A 20,969-nucleotide genomic window follows, 5' to 3' on the forward strand; every position below is an offset into this window, starting at 1 on the left:
AGGGGCTGACCTCACCTTCGATTCCGCCTTTTCTGTCTGACCCTTGGAGACCTGGCTAGGGCTGGGGGGGGGGGGGGGGGGGGAGGGGGGGGGAGGAGAGTAGGATGGGCTGGGGACTGAAAGGAGTCTGGGCCAGGGGACGGGAGGGGTCTGGGCCAGGGCCCTCCCTCACCAGCGGCTAGGCTCGGGAGTCGCGAGTTGCGCTGGCCTGAGCTGAGCCCCGAGGTGGGCCCTTTGGGGAGGGGAGGGGGAGCCCCTCCGCCGCCTGCCGGCCGCAGGAGGCCGACGAGGGGTCTGGAATTCCTCTTCCCTCCCTCCACCTCCCCTCCTCACCCTTCCCTCCCACCCCCGGGGCTGCGGGCTGGGCGGAGTGGGGAGGCGCAGCGGCGGCGGGGCGCTGGAGGGGCGCAGGGAGGGGCGGGGACGCGGGGCCGGGGTGGGCCCCTCGGAGAGGCCAGCGCAGGCAGGCCCCGCCCCGGCCTCGCACATCTGGGCCGGGAGCGCACCGCCATCCGGCCTGGGGGAGGGGGCGGCGGCCGGGGTGGGCGGCGCGGGGCGAGCGGGAGGCGCCGGCTGGGCGCACGTCGAGGGCAGCGGCCGCCGCGGCGGGGCACAACCACGGGCTGCGGGCCTGGGATCGAGGCGGCTGGACGGAGGTCGAGCTGTCGGGAGGGCGGAGGTGAGTTCTGAGCGGGGGAGGGGGGGCTCCCAGAGGAGAACGGCGTCTAGGTGTGTGCCGTCCTGGGGGTCCCAGCCTGTCGGCTGAGGGCCCCCCCCCGTCCCCCGAAAGACTTCCTAACCCGGGGCAGCCGGGCTGGGGACAGATCCTTCAAGCCGTTCTCTCCAGTGGGGCTGCGGGTTCAGAATAGCCGTTGGAGCGGCGACCGTGGGCTCCCACCCTGGCGTCGGGACCCCACACCGGCTCTGCGGAGGTTGGGGGGCTGAGTAGACCCCTGTGCCGCGGTAGGGGTGGGGTTTGGGAGCTGGGAGGTCTGCTCCAGTAAGCCAGTTTGTGGAGGATACAATGCCTACGCCAGACCTGGGGTTGAGTGTGGGGGTGGGGGTCACCTGGTCGAGGGAGGGGGTTCCTAGGGCCTATGGTCTGGGAAGCTCGAGAGTGGCACAGTGGCCAGGATGCTGCAGTTCCTGACTGTGGGCAGGCCTCCCGCACAGGGACCTCTGGTTTCTTTCTGTTAGGCCGGCTGGGGGGCCCAGGTGGCCAGGCGTCTGGGCTCCATGTCTGGGCAGTGGACCCAGTTTGTAAAGCAGGCTCCTGTGGGGCAGAGAGACTGGGAGGGGGTGAGCTCTAAAATATGGTCTCCCTGTGAGACCAAGTGCAGCCCTGGAGCCCCATAAGGTAAGGGAGGTGAGGGGGTACTGGTGGGCAGAGGATGGGAGGGGCTTCAGTGGGCTCTGCCGGACAGAGGTTGTTTGTGAACTGGTTTGTGAACTGACTGCTGCCGTGATGAGGACCCAACGGGGGTGGGGCAGGATGTATGGAGGAAAAAAGCTGAGGACAGGGAGGGGCCCCGTGGGAAGCCATTTATGCCTCCCCCTGCCCCAGCCCAGGAGGCAGCCCCCCTACCCCACAGCCTCCTCATGGTCCCTTTCCTTGAGGGTTCCTTTCCATAGACAGACTAGGACAGCCCTTTGGGTGCCATTTCTCATTTGTCCATCCTTGGCCCTGGTTGGTCTAGTCTGTGGCTTGGGAGAAATGCCTGTGGCCTCTCTGTGGGCTGACAGGGTCCTGTTCCGTTAAAGAGCTGGCAGGATATTGAGCAGAAAACAGTGGATGGGAGAGGCAGGGTCCAGTGAAGGGAAGTGTGCAGGGGAGAGAGGGATACTGTAAAGATCTGGGTGGGCTCTTTGTCCTCATGGGCAGAGGACAGGTATGTGTGGAGCGCTGAAATCCAGCAACACCACTTACCCTCAGTGCTCTTTGGGGGCATAAGTATCCAGCCTTAATTTCCCCTCTCCAGGAAGAGATTCCTGGAGAATATTCTCCATCAGGCCCAAAGTCCTTGGCTTTTGTGAGTCTGGGAAGCATTCTGGAATGGGAGTCTCGGTTTCCAAGTTCTTGGACTGAGCCACACCCTGTCCTGGCCCCGGGTGAATGATAGGTCATACCTATTGGGTAGAAGTCAGGGCCAGGGGTCAGTATGAAGCTGGAGATGAGAGAGCAATATGAAGCCAAGGGCTAGGGGTCAGTCCATAGGAGGGTGAAGGGGCTGTCTGTGAGCAGGGTAGGGGTCAGGCTAGGGCCAGAGTTTAGCCTGTGCTTGTTGCCAGGAAATGAAGTTACTTTCTGTGTAAATCAAACTGCCCTACCCAGTTATACTCAAACCCATTAAGCATCACCAGTCTGAAATTAGTGGGCCCCTGGGGTGGGGGTCTACTTTGCCCCATCTCCAGCTGTGGCTACTGCCCAGTCCTAGCTTTGGGGAACGAGTGTTGTCCTGATTAGCACTCATGATTAGAGTGCCTCTCCGAGTCCCACTCAGAGTGCCTCATGATTAGCACTGTCCTTAAATGTTTCTGGGTGTGTATGCATGGTAGGGAGGTGTCCCAAAGACACATAAGGTTGCCACCCCCTTCTACCCCCACCTCTCAAAGAATCATCAGGATCGGGGGGGGAGGGGGATTGGGAGAAGGGGGGTGGGGTTATGGACATTGGGGAAGGTATGTGCTTTGGTGAGTGCTGTGAAGTGTGTAAACCTGGCGATTCACAGACCTGTACCCCTGGGGATAGAAATATATTATATGTTTATGAAAACTAAAAATAAATAAATAAAAAAGAATCATCAGGATCCTCCTCCAACACAGATGGATTCAAGTCCTCTCTCCCTCGCTAAAGAACTCAGAATGATTAGAATAAGTCTCAATAAGACCAAAATTTCTGGGGCACCTGGGTGGCTTTGTCAGGTAACTGTTAAGTGTCTGCCTTCGGCTCGGATCATGATTCCCAGGGTGCTGGGATTAAGCCCTGTGTCAGGTTCCCTGCTCCACGAGCCTGCTAATACTGCTTCTCTGTCTCCCTGTCACCCGCCCCCATCCCACCATGCTCTCTCTCATTATCTTTCTCTCTCAAATAAATAAATAAAATCTTTTTTTTTTTTAAAGACCAAAAACTTATAACAAGAGAAAAGTCAGAATCCATACTATGAAGGAAAAGAACAACTGCTCTCATCTGTCCAAGTCTTGCCTTTATCAACCACCTTCCTTACCTGGACTTGTCTTTTTTTTTTTTTTTTAAGATTTTATTAATTGATTGACAGAGAGAGGGCGTGCATAAGCAGGAGAGCAGCAGAGGGAGAGAGAGAAGCAGGGTCTCCACTGAGCAGGGAGCCAGATGTGGGGCTCAATCCCATGACCCCGGAATCATGACCTGCACTGAAAGCAGACACTTAACCGACGGAGCTACTCAGGTGCCCCCTGAACTTGTCAGTCTTAACAAGCCCTTGTGTGACCCATTTTATAGGATAGACACTGGAGCACAGAGAGGTGACATGATGTATTCTGACCAGATGCCGTAATAGGCCCTTGTCTGCCCTGAGACCCCCGAGGAGGGGCACTCTGTGTCCACATACATCACTTAGCACAGAGCTTGACACAAAGAAAGAAATGCTCAGTGTTTGCTGAAGAATCGAGACAAGCATACATAGGGCTTCTCCCTTGTGGCCTTGATCCAGCCACACGTGCGCTGGTGAATGTTTCACTGTCAACTCTCTCAGAGAAACCAAAACCTGATATATAGTGTTTGCCAGTTTCGGTGGTGTAAATGCTTCCATCATGGCTGGTTTCAAGTTTCCCAGGTACTGTCAATCAGTGCAGAGTTGGGAAGACACGCAGAATCAGCTGCTGGGGCTGGGGAGAACCACCTCCTGCACACCACTCCCTTCCCCTGAGCTGAGCCTGTGTCTGGCTCTCAAGGCTCATACCCATGCCCACTATTTGCTCTCCCTTTTCTGAGCACCACCCTGCTACTCTGAGTGCCCACAAACAGCCCCTATCTTCCCTGTGATTCTCATTCCTGGGCCTCCAACGTGTGCCACAACAGTGTGGCAGCACGATTGTAGGTGTCTGGAAATTTCTATGGTGCTGGCCATGGGGGAATATTCTGGACATGCCTGAGTGTCCGTCTGCCCTGGGGCTGGGCTGTGTCAACTGTGTGTGAGCAAGAGCATGCACATGCATGTTCATGCGTGTGCTTACATGTCATGGCGTCCAGATCTGTGTCTGCCTGTGTTCTGTTAGCGAATCTCCTGATCAGTCCACTGACTACAGAGAGGGAGTGGGCTCTGAGCAGCCTCACCTTAATTTGGGCGGACTGCCAGGCCCACAGGTGAGGATAGTGGCATGGGTGATGACTGGCCCAGGGACACGTCAAGGAGCACCTCTAGAACTCGAATGTGCCCAGAACTACGGAGGATCTTGTTAATATGCAAGTTCTGACTCAGTAGTTCTTGGGCAGGACCTGAGGTTCTGCATTTCTGATTGCAGTACAGGGGCTGCAATGCTGCTGCCTCTAGCCCAGCCCCTAGAACTTCAGAGACACAAACTCAGGTTCCTCCCATCTTAGAAAGGAAAATGAAAACCCATCCCCCCCTCTTCGAGCTTTCTGTTCCTCTATCTACTGCCCTCCCACCAGCTCCTGATCTCAGCCAAGTTTCTTGTAAGTGCCCGCTGTGTCCTCCTTAACTCTGCTCACTTCTTGCCTAGGCTCCCTTGACTTGTACCCCATTTCCATCGTTCTGCCAAAATGCTGGCCCTGGGCCATTAAAACAGGTGTTTCGAGACTCATCAAATAACCTCTAAAGGTATCTAATTTCATGCGCATCTCTTAGATCTGAGATCTTCCTGAAACCATAGCAGGCATCTGGACTCCTCGGGCAGCCGGCCTTCCCCCAGCCAGCCTTCTGTGCTGGTGCTTCCTTCTCTTCCCGCACGACTCCCCATCAGGCCCCCTCCCCAGGAACCAAGACTCCCAAAGGCGCCTCTCCATCTCAGCTTTCTCTGAGCTCTGCATCATACACCAGCCGGCCCCTTGGGCTATTCTCTCCACGGTTGCAAAAGTGCACCCAGAACTCTGCCCCTGGCCCCTGCCAGCCCCACCTTCACCAGTATTCTCCACCTCACTGTCCACCTCCGAGCTCCAGTCAGACAACGTCACCCTTGACACCTGCTTCTTTGCAAAGCCCCCCTATCCAGTTTGGCCATCTTCTGTCAGCCCTGTTGGGTTTTTTGTTTTTTTAGATTTTTATTTATTTATTTGACACAGAGAGAGAGAGATCACAAGTAGGCAGAGAGGCAAGCAGAGATAGAGGAGGGGAAGCAGGCGCCCTGCCGAGCAAAGAGCCTGATGCCAAGCTCGATCCCAGGACCCTGAGATCACAACCCGAACAAAGGCAGAAGCTTAACCCACTGAGCCACCCAGGTGCCCAGCCCTGTTGATTTTAACCTCTAACTTAACCTTAACCTCTAACTTTTAACCTCTATCTTCAGAACTCCACCTCTGTCTCAAGACACACAGCCACCACCATCCTCTGTTGCCTGGAGCCCTGATGGGGCTTCTGCTTCCCGGCCACCTGCTGCGATCTGCACCCTCCCTACAGCCTGGGGGGCTTTGTAAAACGCAGGTCACACCCCCATCTCTACTCTACTACATCAGACCTTTCCAGATTTGCTCTTGCTCTTCATATAAAACCAGATCTAAAATAGGGAGCCCAAGAACTGCCTGGATGGCTCAGCTGTCTGTCTGCCTTTGGCTCAGGTCATGACCTCAGGGTCCTGGGATGGAGCTCAGCTCCTTGGGCTCCCTGCTCGGCAGGGGCGTCTGCTTCTCCCTCTCCCTCTCCCTCTGCCCCTTCCCCCTGCTCACACGTGCTCTCTCTCTCTCTTTTTCCTCAAATAAATAAATAAAATCTTCAAAAGTAAAAGTAAATAAATAAATGAAATAGGGGCCCCAAGGGGCCTGCCTACAGGATCAGCCCAGCCCAGCCCAGCCCAGCCTCTCTCTCCAGCCTTACCAAGCCTTTCTGCCTGGTTTGTATCCAGCTGTGACCTTGACAGCATCATTTGTAACCTCAAATGCACTTGGGTGATTCTCTGACCCTTATCAGTCTCCCCACCAGGCTGTGGGCCTCTGGGGCAGCAGCAATGTCTCTCTGGGTTGCAGATGTCCGCCAGCACCTCGCACAGAGTGGGCACTTGAAAACATGCAGGAACAACCTGATTCCAACAAAGCTGCTGTTGAGAGGTTTTTTGAGACAAGTGGGGACTGTGGGACTGAACGTTAGATGAGCCTGAGAAATTACTGTTCATACTTTTAAATGTGAGGTCGGCACGGTGGCCCTGTTTTTAAAGTCTTTATCTGCTGGAGAGACGTATTAAAGAATTTATAGGTGAAACAACACTATGCCTGGGACTGGCTTCAAAGAACTTCCGCCAAAAGCAAGCAAAGAAAATAAATAAGCATTGAGGGAGGAAACAAGGGAACAAATAAATGCCATTCTGCTTGTCTGTCCCTGCTCACAGTCCCAGGGTCTGCAAAGATGCTGGCGGTCCCAGACATGGGTCTGCAGGGGCTGTACATTGGTAAGTCTCCCCTCCCCCCAGCCCAACCCTGGCCCTGACCCACCACCCCACTCACCCTGGCACTGAGACCCACCCCCGGTCTGCCCATGGGTGCCTCTCCCAGAAGAGATTGCTGAGCAAGTGTGTGTGTGCAGGGAGGGTTGGTGCACACAGGGCTGTGTACGTGAGTGTGGGTCTTTGAGTGTGTGTGTGCACGGTGGGGGGGGGTGTGCCCAGGACTATATGAGTGTGGGTGTCTTGAGCGGGATCTGTGTACCTGGGACCTGGTATGAGTGTGTGTGTCTGTGTCTGTGTCTTCCTGCGGGCAGGTCTTTGTGTGCAGGGCCTCGTGTGAGAGCGTGTGTATTGGCAGGTGGCTTTGCACGCCTGGAATTCTGCGTGTATATGCCTGCAGTGGCCTGCGGCCTGGCCTGGGAGCAGGCTGTACATTCTCTGCAGGGGTGGGAGGCCAGGAGGCAGGAGGGACACTCCTCAGGAAGTCCATTAACAAAGCCCTGGCGGGCTGGGCCTTCCTTCCTGCCTCCCTTCCCAGGCTCAAGCCATAGCAGCTCGGCCTCTCAAGCTGGGGCTGCTGGCAGGGCCCAAGCCTGGACCTGCCACCTAGAAAAAAGCAGCCCTGGGAGAACCCTCCGGCACCTCAAGACAGACTCTGGCCCTGGCCAGGCACTTCTTCGAGTCCCCTCATGCCTCACATATGTTCCTGGGGTACCCCAACGCCAGGGAGAGTGGGGACTTAGTAGGGCACAAGGCAGGACAGCTGCTGAAGGAACACAGGCCCCGGGCCTGGCTCAGCCTGAAGCCCGCCAGACCAGTTCAACATGTCCACCGGTCTTCACACCAGACCCTGTCAGCCTCCCAGGCCAGCCTTCCTGTCCCTACACCTGAATCTCAGGACGCCCCAGTACCCCGGGCAGGGGCCTTCTCAGGGCCCAGTGTGGTGGTGAGGAGCCACCAGCCCACACCTAGGGGATGACCAGCCAGGCAGGCCCTTAAGCTGCCTGATCCTCCAAGCCATGCTCTGGGCTGCCTTCTGGAGGTGCTCTGCTCCCTCCCAGCAAAGATCCAGCTCGGTCCTGAGCCTGCGAGAGGGTTTCATTGTGGCCTCCTGCCCCCAAATGCCGGCTCCAGGTTCCTGTGTGTCACGGGGAAGGGAGGCTCAGAATCCAACTTCCTAGTGTTGTGGACACCCCCCAGCTCAGGGCTGGGCCACGGGAAGTACTGTTCCCCTTCTCGATCCTCACCAAGCAGCCAGCTGGACCTATGCTTGGCCCTTAGTGGAGGGAGGGAGGGAGGATGGGAAGGAGGCAGACTCCCTAGGGTCCTGATTAGAACCATTTTGCCAAACTCTACTGGGGAGCGGAGCAGCCCCACCTCGGCCTCAGTTCCATCTGCAGTTCCCCACCTTTTCTGGTTTGTCTACCCTCCACCCCAGGATTCCACCCACCCCATCTCTCCTGCCCTTCTGTCTCTGGACTTAGGTCGCCCCGCCCCCATCCCCCATAGTGCTTCTCTGTCTCTTCCCTCCCCTGCTGTGTCTGAGGGATGCTGGGGAAGACACCAGGTGAGGTATGGGTTACCCTGTAGGGGAAGGTCACCTCAGATGGATAACAGACCCTTAGTCTGCCCCTGCCTCAGTCTTGTCCTTCCTCCCCTCCCCCACTAGTCCCCCTTCCCCTGCAGGGTGTCCCTTGCCTCAGTCCAGCAAGGACTGATGGAGAACCTCCCAGGGCCTGGCCACCCGCCCCGACCCTGATTGTGCTAGAGTGACTTGCCCTCTCTTTGCAGGCTCCAGCCCTGAGCGGTCCCCCGTGCCTAGCCCGCCCGGCTCCCCAAGGACCCAGGAAAGCTGTGGCATTGCCCCACTCACACCCTCGCAGTCTCCAGTAAGCTTGGGAGCAGGGCTCCCGGTGGTGGGTGGCCTGGGTGCTATGGAGATGGGTCGTGCTCCAGAGAACAAGGCCTGGTGTTTGACAGAGGCCTGGCAGGGCCCGGGCTGGGCTGGGGGTGGCACCATGCCTCTTACCCCTGCACACTCCATTCATGTCCCCCCCCAGAAGAGTTAGCCTCCGGTGACCTAGGACTGTAGGGGTAACAGTTCTACTCCGGTGAGCCCCACGTAACTACCACCCAAACAGCCCCGCTCCAGGATGCCATCCGTGGACCAGAGCCTGCCTAGGGCTGGGGGACTTCTGAGCCTCTAGTGACTTCAGGTCCTTAGAGCACTCGGCCTCCCAGAGTTGCTCCCCCTCCTGTCGACCACAGCCCTCCCTGAATACAAGTTATATCTGGGAGAGACAAGACACATTGCTAAAAATTAGTTTGGAAACTACTAGCTTGAAGTATCCAGGATGTAACCCTCCCTCGAACTCCCTGGGTCACCCCACCCAGGATGGCCTCCGCCTAATGATCCAGCCTGGGGATTCCCTTGTTCTCAGGAGCCCAGGCCTGGCCTGGGAGAGGGAAGGAACCGCAGTGGGCCTGTGCACTGTCCTTTCTCCTCTGCCATAAAACTGACAGAGTCTGGTTGTCTCACTGTGGCCACAGACATCTGGGGGGTCAAATATACACAGGTCCATGTGTTACTGGAGCTGCCCTGAGAAGATGTGAGCTGGGGGTGGGGTCAGGCCGGCCAGGCGGGAACCCAAAGAGGAAAGCAGGAGCTGCAGAGGGCGACCTGAGAGGCCTTGGGATTCTGCATAGTTGGCAGCTTCAGGGCTTAGCCTGGAGCCTGGGGAGGGGAAGGGAGGGGAGCCTGGGCAGGTAACTGGAGGCAGCGCCCATTGGGAACACAGCCAGAGAAGAGGAGGGGCTCGGGCACGCAGCCCTTGGCTGCTGCCTAATTCTGGGTCTCGCCCTCACAGAAGCCCGAGACCCGGGCCCCCCAGCACGCTCCCTTCTCCGTGGTGGTGGCCATCGACTTTGGCACCACCTCCAGTGGCTATGCTTTCAGCTTCGCCAGTGATCCTGAAGCCATCCACATGATGAGGTGAGGGTGGCTGGGCTGGGAGATGGGGTCCGGGGTCCTCAGTCCCGGGGCTGGGCCTGGTCTCAGAAGGACTGTCACTGAGGACCACATGGAGTCTGCCCAGAGCTCCCTCCATCCCTTGTACACATGCATATATACATATACATGTACTTTTTTAAATAAAAGTGGGAGGGGCGCCTAGGTGGCTCAGTGGGTTAAGCCTCTGCCTTCGCCTCAGGTCATGATCTCAGATCCTGGGATCGATCCCCACATCGGGCTCTCTGCTCAGCGGAGGGCCTGCTTCCCCCTCTCTCTCTGCCTGCCTCTCTGCCTGCTTGTGATCTCTCTCTCTGTGTCTAATAAATAAATAAAATCTTAAATAAATAAATAAAAGTGGGATATCCTACAACTTGCCTTACTTTAAACTTCCAACATTATTTTGTAGATGTTTTGTGTCAACACATAAAGCCACAATTTCATCTTTTTTCTTTTCTTTTCCTTTCCTTTCCCTTCCTTCCTTCCTTCCTTTCTTTTTTTCCCTTTCTTTCTTTTTCTTTCTTTCTTTCTTTCTTCCTTCCTTCCTTCCTCCCTCCCTCCCTCCCTCCCTCCCTCCCTCCCTCCTTCCTTCCTTCCTTCCTTCCTTCCTTTCTTTCTTTCTTTCTTTCTTTCTTTCTTTCTTTCTTTCTTTCTTTTGCTTTCAAATCCACCTGCATTATTTTTTCATTAAAAAGGAAAAAGAAAAGGCACCAAGCAAACAACACAAAGAAGGCAGCCACCTTGGGCTCGAGCTCCCTTGGGCTCTGAGCATGCATCTTGGTTGACACGCCTGTTCTCTGTATCAGCTTCTGTTGCAGCCACAATTTCTTTTAATAGTTGCCTAGTATCCCACAGTACGGGTGTGTCATAATTCGCCCATTTTTCTGTTGATGGTTTTAAGAGGCTTCTTCCCCCTAATCGTTCACTATTACAAAAAGTGCTGTGATGACTAGCCTTCCTTGAACACCTGTGCTGGGATGTGTGTGCGGGAGACAGGCAGATTGCTAGGGTGAGCCCCTCAGTGGAGGTCAAAGACGTGAAGGATCAGAGGGGTCACTGAGGTAACAGGTCACACAGTTGTTGGGAAGGAGATGTGCAAAGAACCCATTCTAATGTAGCCAAGCTTTATTTGAGCAACACATTTTTAAAAAGATTTTATTTATTTATTTGAGAGAAAGAGACATAGAGAGGGAACACAAGCAGGGGGAGTGGGAGAAGGAGAAACAGGCTTCCCCCCAGCAGGGAGTCCAATGTGGGGCTCTATCCCAGGACCTTGGGATCATGACCTGAGCCAAAGGCAGACGCTTAACCCACCCAGGTGCCCCCGAATAGTCCATTTTTTGACACTCCCCTCCAGGCCTCAAGACCCTGATCCTTTGAATGTGTCTTAGTGTAGCTGCAGCCAATAAGTGGAAGAGCCTTCTAGAAGACCCCAAAGCTCTAACCCAGACTGGGATAGGGGAGCCAAGGGGCTTCCCCTGGACCTGGGAGGGTAGATGGCAGGGTGGATGGAGAGACAAACGTAAGGGTCACTTCCCCACAGATACAACCGACCTGTGTTGTATGCACAGGAACCATCCTCCCCCTTTCTCTGCTCCATCCACCTCCACATAAGGCCACACAGGCTCCGGGCACTTACAGCCCTCTAGGAGCTGCAGGGTATCCCAGCTGGCAGGCTCAGGCTCGTCAGTGTAAGCGACTGAGGCCATGCTGGATTCCATGCTGGGGCTGAGGACCAAGGAAGGACGCTGTCCCTCTGTCTTGTGGAGGGGACAGTCACTGGAAGTAACTGGAGGACATCTTGGCTTCCTCCCATACCCTCTCCACCCCTACCAGCCACCGAGACCTGTAATCTCTATCTTCCTAATATCTCTGGAACACCCAGTCACTTCTTTCCATGGCCACCACCCCTAAGTTCAGCCTCACCCTCTCTCACCTGGATAGGAGCAATAAATATCCTTCTCTCCGGTTTTCCTTCTCCATTTTTCCTCCCCCCCAAGCTGTTGCCACCTGGAGACTAATGACCTTCCTTTCTCTTTCTTCTTTCTCTCTCTCTCTCTCTCCCTCTCTCTCTCTCTCTTTTTTTGACTGGCTAAATGGCTTTATTAGTGAAAGCCAGGATTAAGGATTTAAGAGTTGGCACTGGGGCCCTTCTTCTGGCCAAAGGTGGGCAAAGCATTAACAAAACACCAGTTCTGCACCCACTGCTTGGCCTGTCCTGTCTTCTTTTTCTCCTGTCTGGCCACTTTGGGTCTGCCCTCATACTCTCCCAGCACAGCCCAGGGAACCACGGACTTTCCCTCCAAGCATATGGATCGTTACTTCCATCCATCACTTCTACTCCAGAGTGGTCAGAGCCTCCACCCGATACTGGCCCTGGAAGCTTCATCTTCTGAGTTGTGCCTGCTAGGAACAGGACTTGATCTCCTTGGAGTGATGCTCTCCAACAAGTCTGCATGAGCATTGATCTGGGCTATCATGCCCTGGCCAGTCTCCGCAAGGGTGTATAGGCCCTGGGCATGAACAAAAAGCTATGTACCAGCAGCTGAACAGTGGTCATCACTGAGGCCACCACAAAGATCAACCAGGGACCTTTCTAATGGCAGATGTGGTTCTGACTCTTCATTCTTCTACTTAAGACCCATCAAGACAGAATTCAGACATGGCATTTGACACTTTTCCTTAGCTGACTTTAACGTTCCTGGATTTTCTTTGGCTGCATAGAACCTATAGCTGGTTCTCCCAGATCATTCACACCTCTAAACTTTTGCACATACTGTTCCTTCTGCCTGGATTCCCAGTTCCTTCCCCTAAAGCCTGCAGGGATAAGCTTGGCCTAGAGGCGTCAGGGCCTCTGAGGAAGGGGAGAAAGAAGTTGCCAGGCCAATGAACTAGACAGGGAGTTCTGGGTGGAGATCCAGATGGCACCTGCAGATGGGGAGGTTTGGAATCTGTTTCAGGTTTTAGGGTACTGCTGGAGGTACAGTCAGCTGGGGTATAGCTGCCGAGGTGGGTCAGATAGGAATGATTAATGCCTTGAAGGAGCTTGGTGGTGGAAGACAGCCTGGAGGAGGGCGAATAGTCTGGCTGGGAGAAAGCCTCTGCTAGGGTCCTCTAGGGGTCCATGAGGAGGCCAGACCTAGGCAGGCTTGCTTCTGCTTAAGAGTACGGGGAGGCGAAGTCCAATGGTGTACCTCATGGGAGGAAGCAGGAGCAGAGGATATTGATAGGTGCTGTGGCCCCAGGGATAGGGCGGATGCCATGAACACCATTTATGGAGATTTAACTGGATGCCCAGCACCATCTTCACAAGAACCCTAAGAGGTAGGTACTATTATTATTTCCATATTACGTGTAAGAAGACTGAACCTCAGGAAGGCTAGGTGGCCTGCCCAAGGTCGCATAGGTGATCCCCAAGCCAGTACCCAACCCCACGAAGGGAGGGTTTCGCTGACCACACTGACAGCCCTGTGCCTCCACAGAAAATGGGAGGGCGGGGACCCAGGAGTGGCCCACCAGAAGACCCCCACCTGCCTGCTTTTGACCCCGGAGGGCGCCTTTCACAGTTTTGGCTACACCGCCCGCGATTACTACCACGATCTGGACCCTGAGGAGGCACGAGACTGGCTCTACTTCGAGAAGTTCAAGATGAAGATCCACAGCGCTACGGTAAGGCACATCCTGGCTCGGGGCCGCCCCAGCCAGGGAGGCGGGAGCATGTGTAGAAAGGGAGGGGCTCACGGAAGGGGAGCAAAGGTAAAAGGAGAGGCGAGGATGAGGGGGCGGAGCTTGGGAGCCAGTGGGGGCGGGGCTGGGGGTGGGGCTAGGATTAGAGGAGAGGCGGTGCTGACGAGAGGGGCTGGGGATAGAACTAATGTGTGATTAGCGGGGACACTCTAGAGGCGAAGCAGCAGGAAATGGGTGATTTTCAGAGAGAGAGGTCAGGAAGTGGGGGCAGAGCTATGGCCTTCTGCCGAATTGCCTGTGTCCCTGCCAGGATCTCACCCTGAAGACCCAGCTAGAGGCTGTGAATGGAAAGAAAATGCCTGCCCTGGAGGTGTTCGCCCACGCCCTGCGCTTCTTCAAGGAGCATGCCCTTCAGGTGCGCTGTGACCCCATCCCTCCCCACTGGGGCACGGACCCCCAGGTCCATCGTCTCCTCTCAGCCTATCCATCAGGGCTCAGAAGCCATCTTCTCCAGCCCCTGCCTTCCCGTCTGATGGAGACTGCATGGGATGTACAGGTGTTGGGGAGGGGGGCATTAGGAATTCTTCCAGTTCAGCTGGGAAGTCCTTCCTGAGGCATGATTAGCTCCTCCAGATCCCATACAAAGAAGGCTGAAGACACCCCCTTAACCCAAGCCAGCCCACCCCTCACTGCCCCCTCCTACTCCAGGAGCTGAGGGAGCAGTGCCCATCGCTACCAGAGAAGGACACTGTGCGTTGGGTGTTGACAGTCCCCGCCATCTGGAAACAGCCCGCCAAGCAATTCATGCGTGAGGCTGCCTACCTGGTGAGCATGGGCAGGCAGAGCAGGGGGCAGTCACTCGGGAGGGCTCCAGGGAGGCCCCCAAGACCATCCTTTACCCACAACCCTGGACCAGTCATTGCACAAAGACCTCTGGCCTTCCCCTGCTGGGCATTTTGGAGGGTTGTTGCTACCAGGAGAGGGTGTGAGCCTGCAGGAACAGAGAGCAGAGGGACGAGAGGCACAGCCCAGGCCAGCTTAACCTGTGTCTTAAGTCAGGTTTCCTAGAAGCAGAGCCCAAGATAGGGATTCTTGTGCATGGGGTGTATTGGAAAAGGGCTCTCAGGAGCAAGAGTGAGGGAAATGGACAGGAGAAAGAGTTGAGCAGGAATGTGGTCTCAACCGGAGTCTAGCCTCAGCCTGATCCCATGGAGAGCACTGGAGGAAGTACCCAGCAGCTGACCACGGTGAGGCAAGGTGGCTGGCTTTTCATGCATCCCTATCAGCCTGTCATTGGTTCCTTGGGGTGTGGGAGAAAGTTCTCCAAGGGACGTGATTTCCATTCAGCTGAGGGCAGTTCTCCAGAGAAGGGGGCAGCTGGGACACAGGAGCCGCCAGCTATGGAGGGAGGTGATTTGGACCAATGCTTGCTGGGCTTCCTACCATAAGATGCCCAAAGGTCTGGAGAATAGGAAGTGGTGCACAATTCAAGTCCCCCCACCTCCAGTGAGATGGGGTGGGGAAGAAGGGGAGCACAGCCTCCCAGAGCAAGACTTATTGCTTGGTCCTCCCCCTGGGCCCTCCGGAAGATGCCCTAGGACCTCTAAAAGGCCTGTTGGTACACCCCCTGGAAAATACCAGAACCCTCAACCCCCACACATCTGTTGGCCAGGCATGCCCAGGCACCAGGTCTGTCACCGGAAGGAGCTAACCCTGAGGCGGTGGGCATCCCCCCTGCAGAGACCAGGATGAAAGCAAGGCTGTGCCCAGCCAGAATAAACACCCCCCACCCTCGTGCCCCCTGCCGGTTTATCCACCCTGCTTCCTCCCACACTGTTCCCTGGCTGCCAGTTCAGGAAGGGCTGACCCTGAGCAGGAAGTCTCTACACCCACCCATCCCCAACCCCCACCTCATCAGAATCCAGGGAATCCCACAAAACCCTAAAGTACTTCCCACAGGGATCCCCTGTCCTGATACAGGAAATAACAAATCCCAAGTGTTTTTCTCCCCTCAGCTGGCCTGTCCTGGTGCCTGCAATTTCACTGTTTGATTGTCTCCTGGTGCCTAGATCGATTCTTGGGGAACAGAGTTCTCCCGGGAGTGGGGAGTCCTGTGGTTACCGTCTGGCACCAGCCTGGTGAAGGAAAATGGTTCAGTGAGCCAAAGGGGAACCACGCCCCACACACACCGTCTGACCGTTATATCCCCATACCCACTGTGCTGGGGTCTGAGCTAACACCTTCAGCCAGTGCTCAGCTGGCTATCCTGCACCTGTGAGGGGGACCTTGCTGCAGCCTGGGCCACCTTGGGCAGCTTGGAGAGGCAGATCCCAGGTGCTCTAGGTTTTCACTAAGGTATCTTCCTGCTAGGCAATGCCATGGTATTCTCGGCTGTGGCTGTGCCCCTCCCTACGCTGGTCACAGGGTAGCTGTGAGGCAGCTCCAAGTTTGAGTGCCATGGAGGGGCCTGAGAGGCCTACCATGAGTGGGGTGTGATGGGGAGGAACTGGGAGCTCCACAGGCTCTGGCTACCCTCCCAGAGGTGCCGTCTTAGGTGTGACACCTGGCCCACGATATTCCCTGGCCCTGCCCCCCACCTATCCCCAGGCTGGCCTGGTGTCCAGGGAGGATGCAGAGCAACTACTCATCGCCCTGGAGCCAGAGGCTGCCTCTGTCTACTGCCGCAAGCTGCGTCTACACCAGCTCTTGGACCTAAGCAGCCGGGCTCCGGGCAGTGGACGCCTGGGTGAGCGCCGCTCCATCGATTCCAGCTTCCGGCAGGGTGAGCTGCCCCCAGGGGCACTGACCAATGGTAGGACATTTGCCCTGGGAGGGTCAGAGGGACACTGAGGCCAGAGGCTCAGCCATGTCCGACATGAAGAAGAGACAACCTTCCCGCCCCCCGCCCCCCGCCGCCCCAACCCTCTCCAGCCCAGTCTGAGAGGACAGAAACATCTCTGGTGGAATTCAGTCTGAGGGAGGAGGCACAGCCTTGATCTGGGGGAGTCCAATCTGAGGACAGAGATTTCACCTTGCCCTAGGAGATCATTGTCTGAGGAAGGTAGGACTCAGTTCCAGTCCTGAATCTGAAGGTAGGGGAAACCACCTGTCCTGAGGGGAGGTGCTCAGGTACTAACAAAGGAGAAAACCAGCCCCCACTCTGATCCAAGGTGGTCTTCAAGAGTTTCAACAGCCCCTGAACCAGTCACCTCTCCCATCCTAGTACATCAGCTGTCATCCCCCTTCCCCCCCACAATAGCCCCGAGCTCTTGCTACTAAGCTCAAGCTCCAGTGCCCGCACTGGGCACTGAGATAGCTATGATCAATCTTAGTCACTCTCCCAGATGCCATCTCCCATGACCCCCCTGGACCCCTCAGGACCTCCTCCCCTGGCCACACAAGGTCCTCCAAACTGTCCTAACCCCAATCTTGCACTGCTGTGAGCCAGCCTGCATTAAGGGAATGTCCTCCAGCCAGAAATACTTCCCCTCAGCTATTGGTCACAGCACCTGAGTTTACCCCATAGGGTTTTTCTGGACCCTTCAAGGTTCAGCATTGCCTTCTCCTAGTTAGGAGTAGAGCAGGAGTTTCAGAATTGGCTGGTCCAGATGCTCATGGAGGGTGCTGGTGAGAGGACGGGGCCAAGCATGGTAGCTGAGGCACCTCCTTCTAACCCCACCGTCCTGCTGTACCTTGACCCCCAGCCCGTGAGCAGCTGCGCCGTTCCCGCCACAGCCGCACCTTCCTGGTGGAGTCTGGCATTGGAGAGCTGTGGGCAGAGATGCAAGCAGGTGGGGAAGGAGGGACCGAGGGGCGTTTCTTGGTTCCTGCGGGGAACATATACTGATGGGGGCAAGGGAACATTCGCCAAGTGGGTGTCAGACCCTAAAAATCCCACCCCTCCTCCTCCATCAGCTGCCTCTATCTAACCTGGCCATCTCCTCACTGTTACCTGCACCCCATCCCACTCAGCTGCCCCCCTAACTCCCACTTCTCCTTGGGATTTTCCGCGGATGGTCGCAGAGTCCTGGAAACACTTTCCCCCAAAACCTGGTGCCCCTACCTGGTCTAAGGTCCAAGCACCTGAAGCCCCTTAGAGCCACCCCCCCATCCTCCCTGAAGGCAAGGCTCCGGGCTGGGGCAGGGCTGGGTGCTGGGTGCTGGGTGAATCTGGAAGAGAGGCAGAGTTGAGGGTGCAAAGCAGGCCAGGAGTGTGTGCTCACGCTCGGCGCCGCAGGAGACCGCTACGTGGTGGCAGACTGCGGAGGAGGCACAGTGGACCTGACCGTGCACCAGCTGGAGCAGCCACATGGCACCCTCAAGGAGCTCTACAAGGCATCTGGTGAGTAGCCAGCCAGCAGCACCCTTCATAGCCAGCATGCCCAGGCCCGCCTGTGCCCCCTGGGCGGTGAAGTCTGCGCTGATGCCCCCCCCCCCTTTACCCCTGCCAACCCCAGGCGGTCCCTATGGCGCGGTGGGCGTGGATCTGGCCTTTGAGCAGCTGCTGGGCCGCATCTTCGGTGAGGACTTCATCACCACCTTCAAAAGGCAACGGCCAGCAGCCTGGGTGGATCTAACCATCGCCTTCGAGGCCCGCAAACGCACTGCAGGCCCGCACCGCGCAGGGGCGCTCAACATCTCGCTGCCATTCTCCTTCATCGACTTCTACCGCAAACAGCGAGGCCACAACGTGGAGACAGCCCTGCGCCGGAGCAGGTGGGTCTGGGGACCACAGACTCAAGCAGGGTTTGCCGGTGGGATAGGCCCCCACAAGGGAGGACGTGGGCCCCAGAGGACAGTGGGAGTCTGCCGCCACTGCCCCGCGCGCATTTCTTGCCAGCGGACAGCAGGAGAGGGGCATGAACATCCCAGCTAGAATCCATGGCAGGAACTGGGACCAGGATCTTGAGCCCTGGCGGAAGGGCTGACATCTTTCTCCTCCCCGCACCACAGTGGACACAGGTGCGCGTGCGCGCGTACACACACACACACACACACACACACACACACACACACACACACACGGTGCCAGCCAGTGTGCCTTGGTTCTTCTGCCCAGAGACAAAGGGAGGCTCCTCTCCTGGGACTTCATGCCTGGAACTGGACCAGGCAGGCAGCTAAAGCCCCTGGGGAGTGAGGCTGGGAGGACACACACTATGCAGTCAGCACCCAGGCACATTGGCCTGGAGTAGGGGTAGAACCCCAGACCCCCACCGATAAGCCTGTGCCCCCTTCACCAACAGCGTGAACTTCGTGAAATGGTCCTCACAGGGGATGCTCAGGATGTCTTGCGAGGCCATGAACGAGCTCTTTCAGCCCACGGTCAGTGGGATCATCCAGCATATAGGTGAGTGCCTGCCTGAGTCCTCCACTAACCCCAACATTCACGCTCAGATGCAGGAATGATTCCACCTCCTGATAATGCCTGGAAGCCTCCACACACCCGTACACTGAAATGAGACCCAGAATCATCTGAAACACCTGGAGGACACAGTGTAGTGGGTATTAAGAACTAGGCGGGATGATGTGTGTAGTCTCTTCTCTGACCGAGGTCAGGTGCCTCGGTTTCCTTGTTTATAAAATGGGGTAATAGTACCAGTGTCATCCCAGGGATTTAAATGACCTCAAGTATCTAGAGACGTGCACAGTCGGCAGGAGCACTTAGTACGCGCAAATGCACATCCTTGTCGCCCTCCACGTCGTGGTGGGAGAGGAAAGGGGGCAGAGTGCCACAGAAGCAGAGCCCGTGACGACTGCCAGAAGCACTCAATGAAAACACTCCATGTTCCCCAGAACGCGGCTACCGTTTGAGGGTGTAGGAGCTAGTGTCTAGTTGCCATCTGGGTACGGGATTGCGGAGGGGAGGTGCCTGTGGCCACACCGCAGCGGCCTCAGAGGCTGGGGCTCGCTCTCACCCCGCGTTCCCTCCTCTCTGCACCCCACCCTGCCCCCTCCCGCAGAGGCGCTGCTGGCGAGGCCGGAGGTGCAGGGCGTGAAGCTGCTGTTCCTGGTGGGCGGCTTCGCGGAGTCGGCTGTGCTGCAGCACGCGGTGCAGACTGCACTGGGCGCCCGCGGGCTGCGCGTGGTGGTCCCGCACGACGTGGGCCTCACCATCCTCAAGGGCGCTGTGCTGTTCGGGCAGGCGCCGGGCGTGGTGCGCGTGCGCCGCTCGCCGCTCACCTACGGCGTGGGCGTGCTCAACCGCTTCGTGGCCGGGCGCCACCCGCCCGAAAAACTGCTGGTCCGCGACGGCCGCCGCTGGTGCACCGACGTCTTCGAGCGCTTCGTGGCCGCTGAGCAGTCGGTAGCCCTGGGCGAGGAGGTGCGGCGCAGCTACTGTCCCGCGCGGCCGGGCCAGCGGCGCGTGCTCATCAACCTGTACTGCTGCACCGCCGAGGACGCGCGCTTCATCACCGACCCGGGCGTGCGCAAGTGCGGCGCGCTCAGCCTAGAGCTGGAGCCCGCCGACGGCGCGTCCTCCGGCCGCCGCGAGATCCGCGCCGCCATGCAGTTTGGCGACACCGAGATCAAGGTCACCGCCGTCGACGTCAGCACCAACCGCTCCGTGCGTGCCGCCATCGACTTTCTTTCCAACTGAGGACACGGTGCCAGCCCGACTCCGTGCCAGGCCCCGCCCTCTTGCGATTGGGGGTCTGGGGCGTCGGCTTGCGGAGGACAGAGCTGCTGGCTCTGAAGTCAGCGCCTCTTCCCTCCCACCCCCCCCCCCCGCCCTCCTGCCGGGGGGCTGAGGTCGCAGGATGGGTGGGGACAGACTCTCGCTTTGGATTTGGGCCCGGGGCGGCTGACTGGAAGGCTTTAGAGCCCTGCCAAGCAAGGGCTGAGATAAAGGAGTCAGAAGAGGTTTGTAAGATGGTGCGCCCATAAGGGGTGACCCCGAAGGCAGAATGCACCAGAAGACCAAGTCCTGGCCTGAACTGGGGATGGGGGGGGTGAGGGTAAAGGGGTGGGAGGTGGAGGCAGCTGGGAGGCAGAGCAGGGCCGCTGCGGGAGGGGGAGCAGGAGGACGGAGGATATGCAGGGCTTGGGCCTGAAGGGCCCAGTGCATGGACTGATAGGCTCAGCCAGCACAGGGCGCTGGGCGGAGAAGCCCTATGGGGCAGAAAAATGGCTGGAGACTAGCACAAGTAACACAGGGGTAGAGGACCTTTCTGGATGTGGTACTGACCATCCAAGTGTGACTGTTAATTTTTAAACTTTCTCAATTAACAGGCTAAAGAGGAGGATGCAGGATGAAGGCACTTATGAGAGGATGTGGGGGATGCTGGCTGGGGGGAACCTTCAGGACAGATTAATTCTTCTAAGAAGGCCCCAAGGGCAGCCCATGAATGACCCAGTTGCACCCTGTCCTAGCCATCAAAGGGCAGTAGGGTTTGGGGGGCTGCAGGGAGACAGAAGGAGAATTAAGGGCTGATCCTGGCTCTGCAATCAACTCAATGTGCCATTGGGACATTCCCTGCCCACCCATGACATGCATCTGCCCCACCTGCCTAAGAACCCTAAGGTGACAATAAAGCGTTTATGCTTAAGGTGAAGGTATAGCCTGTTGGTACCTCACAAGAGGGGACCTCAACAGAGTAGTGGAGAGGGACTGGGTTCAAAAAGGGGAGAGTGCTTTCCACTCTGCGCAGCTCTGGGAACTGACCAGAAGGGGGTGCTGTTGTCTCTG

General features: G+C 57.1%; 1 protein-coding gene across 2 annotated transcripts; it reads left to right on the forward strand.

The window, feature by feature from the left end:
* The first annotated feature begins 622 nt into the window (after positions 1-622).
* Positions 623-19,971, forward strand: LOC111141487 (heat shock protein family A (Hsp70) member 12B). Of its 2 annotated transcripts, none has more exons than XM_022494080.1 (13): positions 623-679; positions 6,535-6,594; positions 8,380-8,477; positions 9,456-9,580; positions 13,078-13,264; positions 13,593-13,697; positions 13,991-14,107; positions 15,890-16,064; positions 16,987-17,073; positions 17,520-17,624; positions 17,740-17,998; positions 18,526-18,629; positions 19,243-19,971. In XM_022494080.1, exons 2-13 carry the CDS (start codon positions 6,552-6,554, stop codon positions 19,878-19,880), a joined length of 2,043 nt encoding a protein of 680 aa, XP_022349788.1. In that variant the 5' UTR covers positions 623-679; positions 6,535-6,551; the 3' UTR covers positions 19,881-19,971. The 2 variants fall into 2 exon arrangements, with proteins under 2 accessions (XP_022349788.1, XP_022349789.1); XM_022494081.1 differs by having other exon boundaries at positions 13,994-14,107.
* The last annotated feature ends 998 nt before the right edge of the window (positions 19,972-20,969 follow it).

Source organism: Enhydra lutris, unplaced genomic scaffold (assembly GCF_002288905.1).
Source record: "Enhydra lutris kenyoni isolate GAN:26980312 unplaced genomic scaffold, ASM228890v2 scaffoldscaffold6, whole genome shotgun sequence".
NCBI classification, from domain to species: Eukaryota; Metazoa; Chordata; class Mammalia; order Carnivora; family Mustelidae; genus Enhydra; species Enhydra lutris.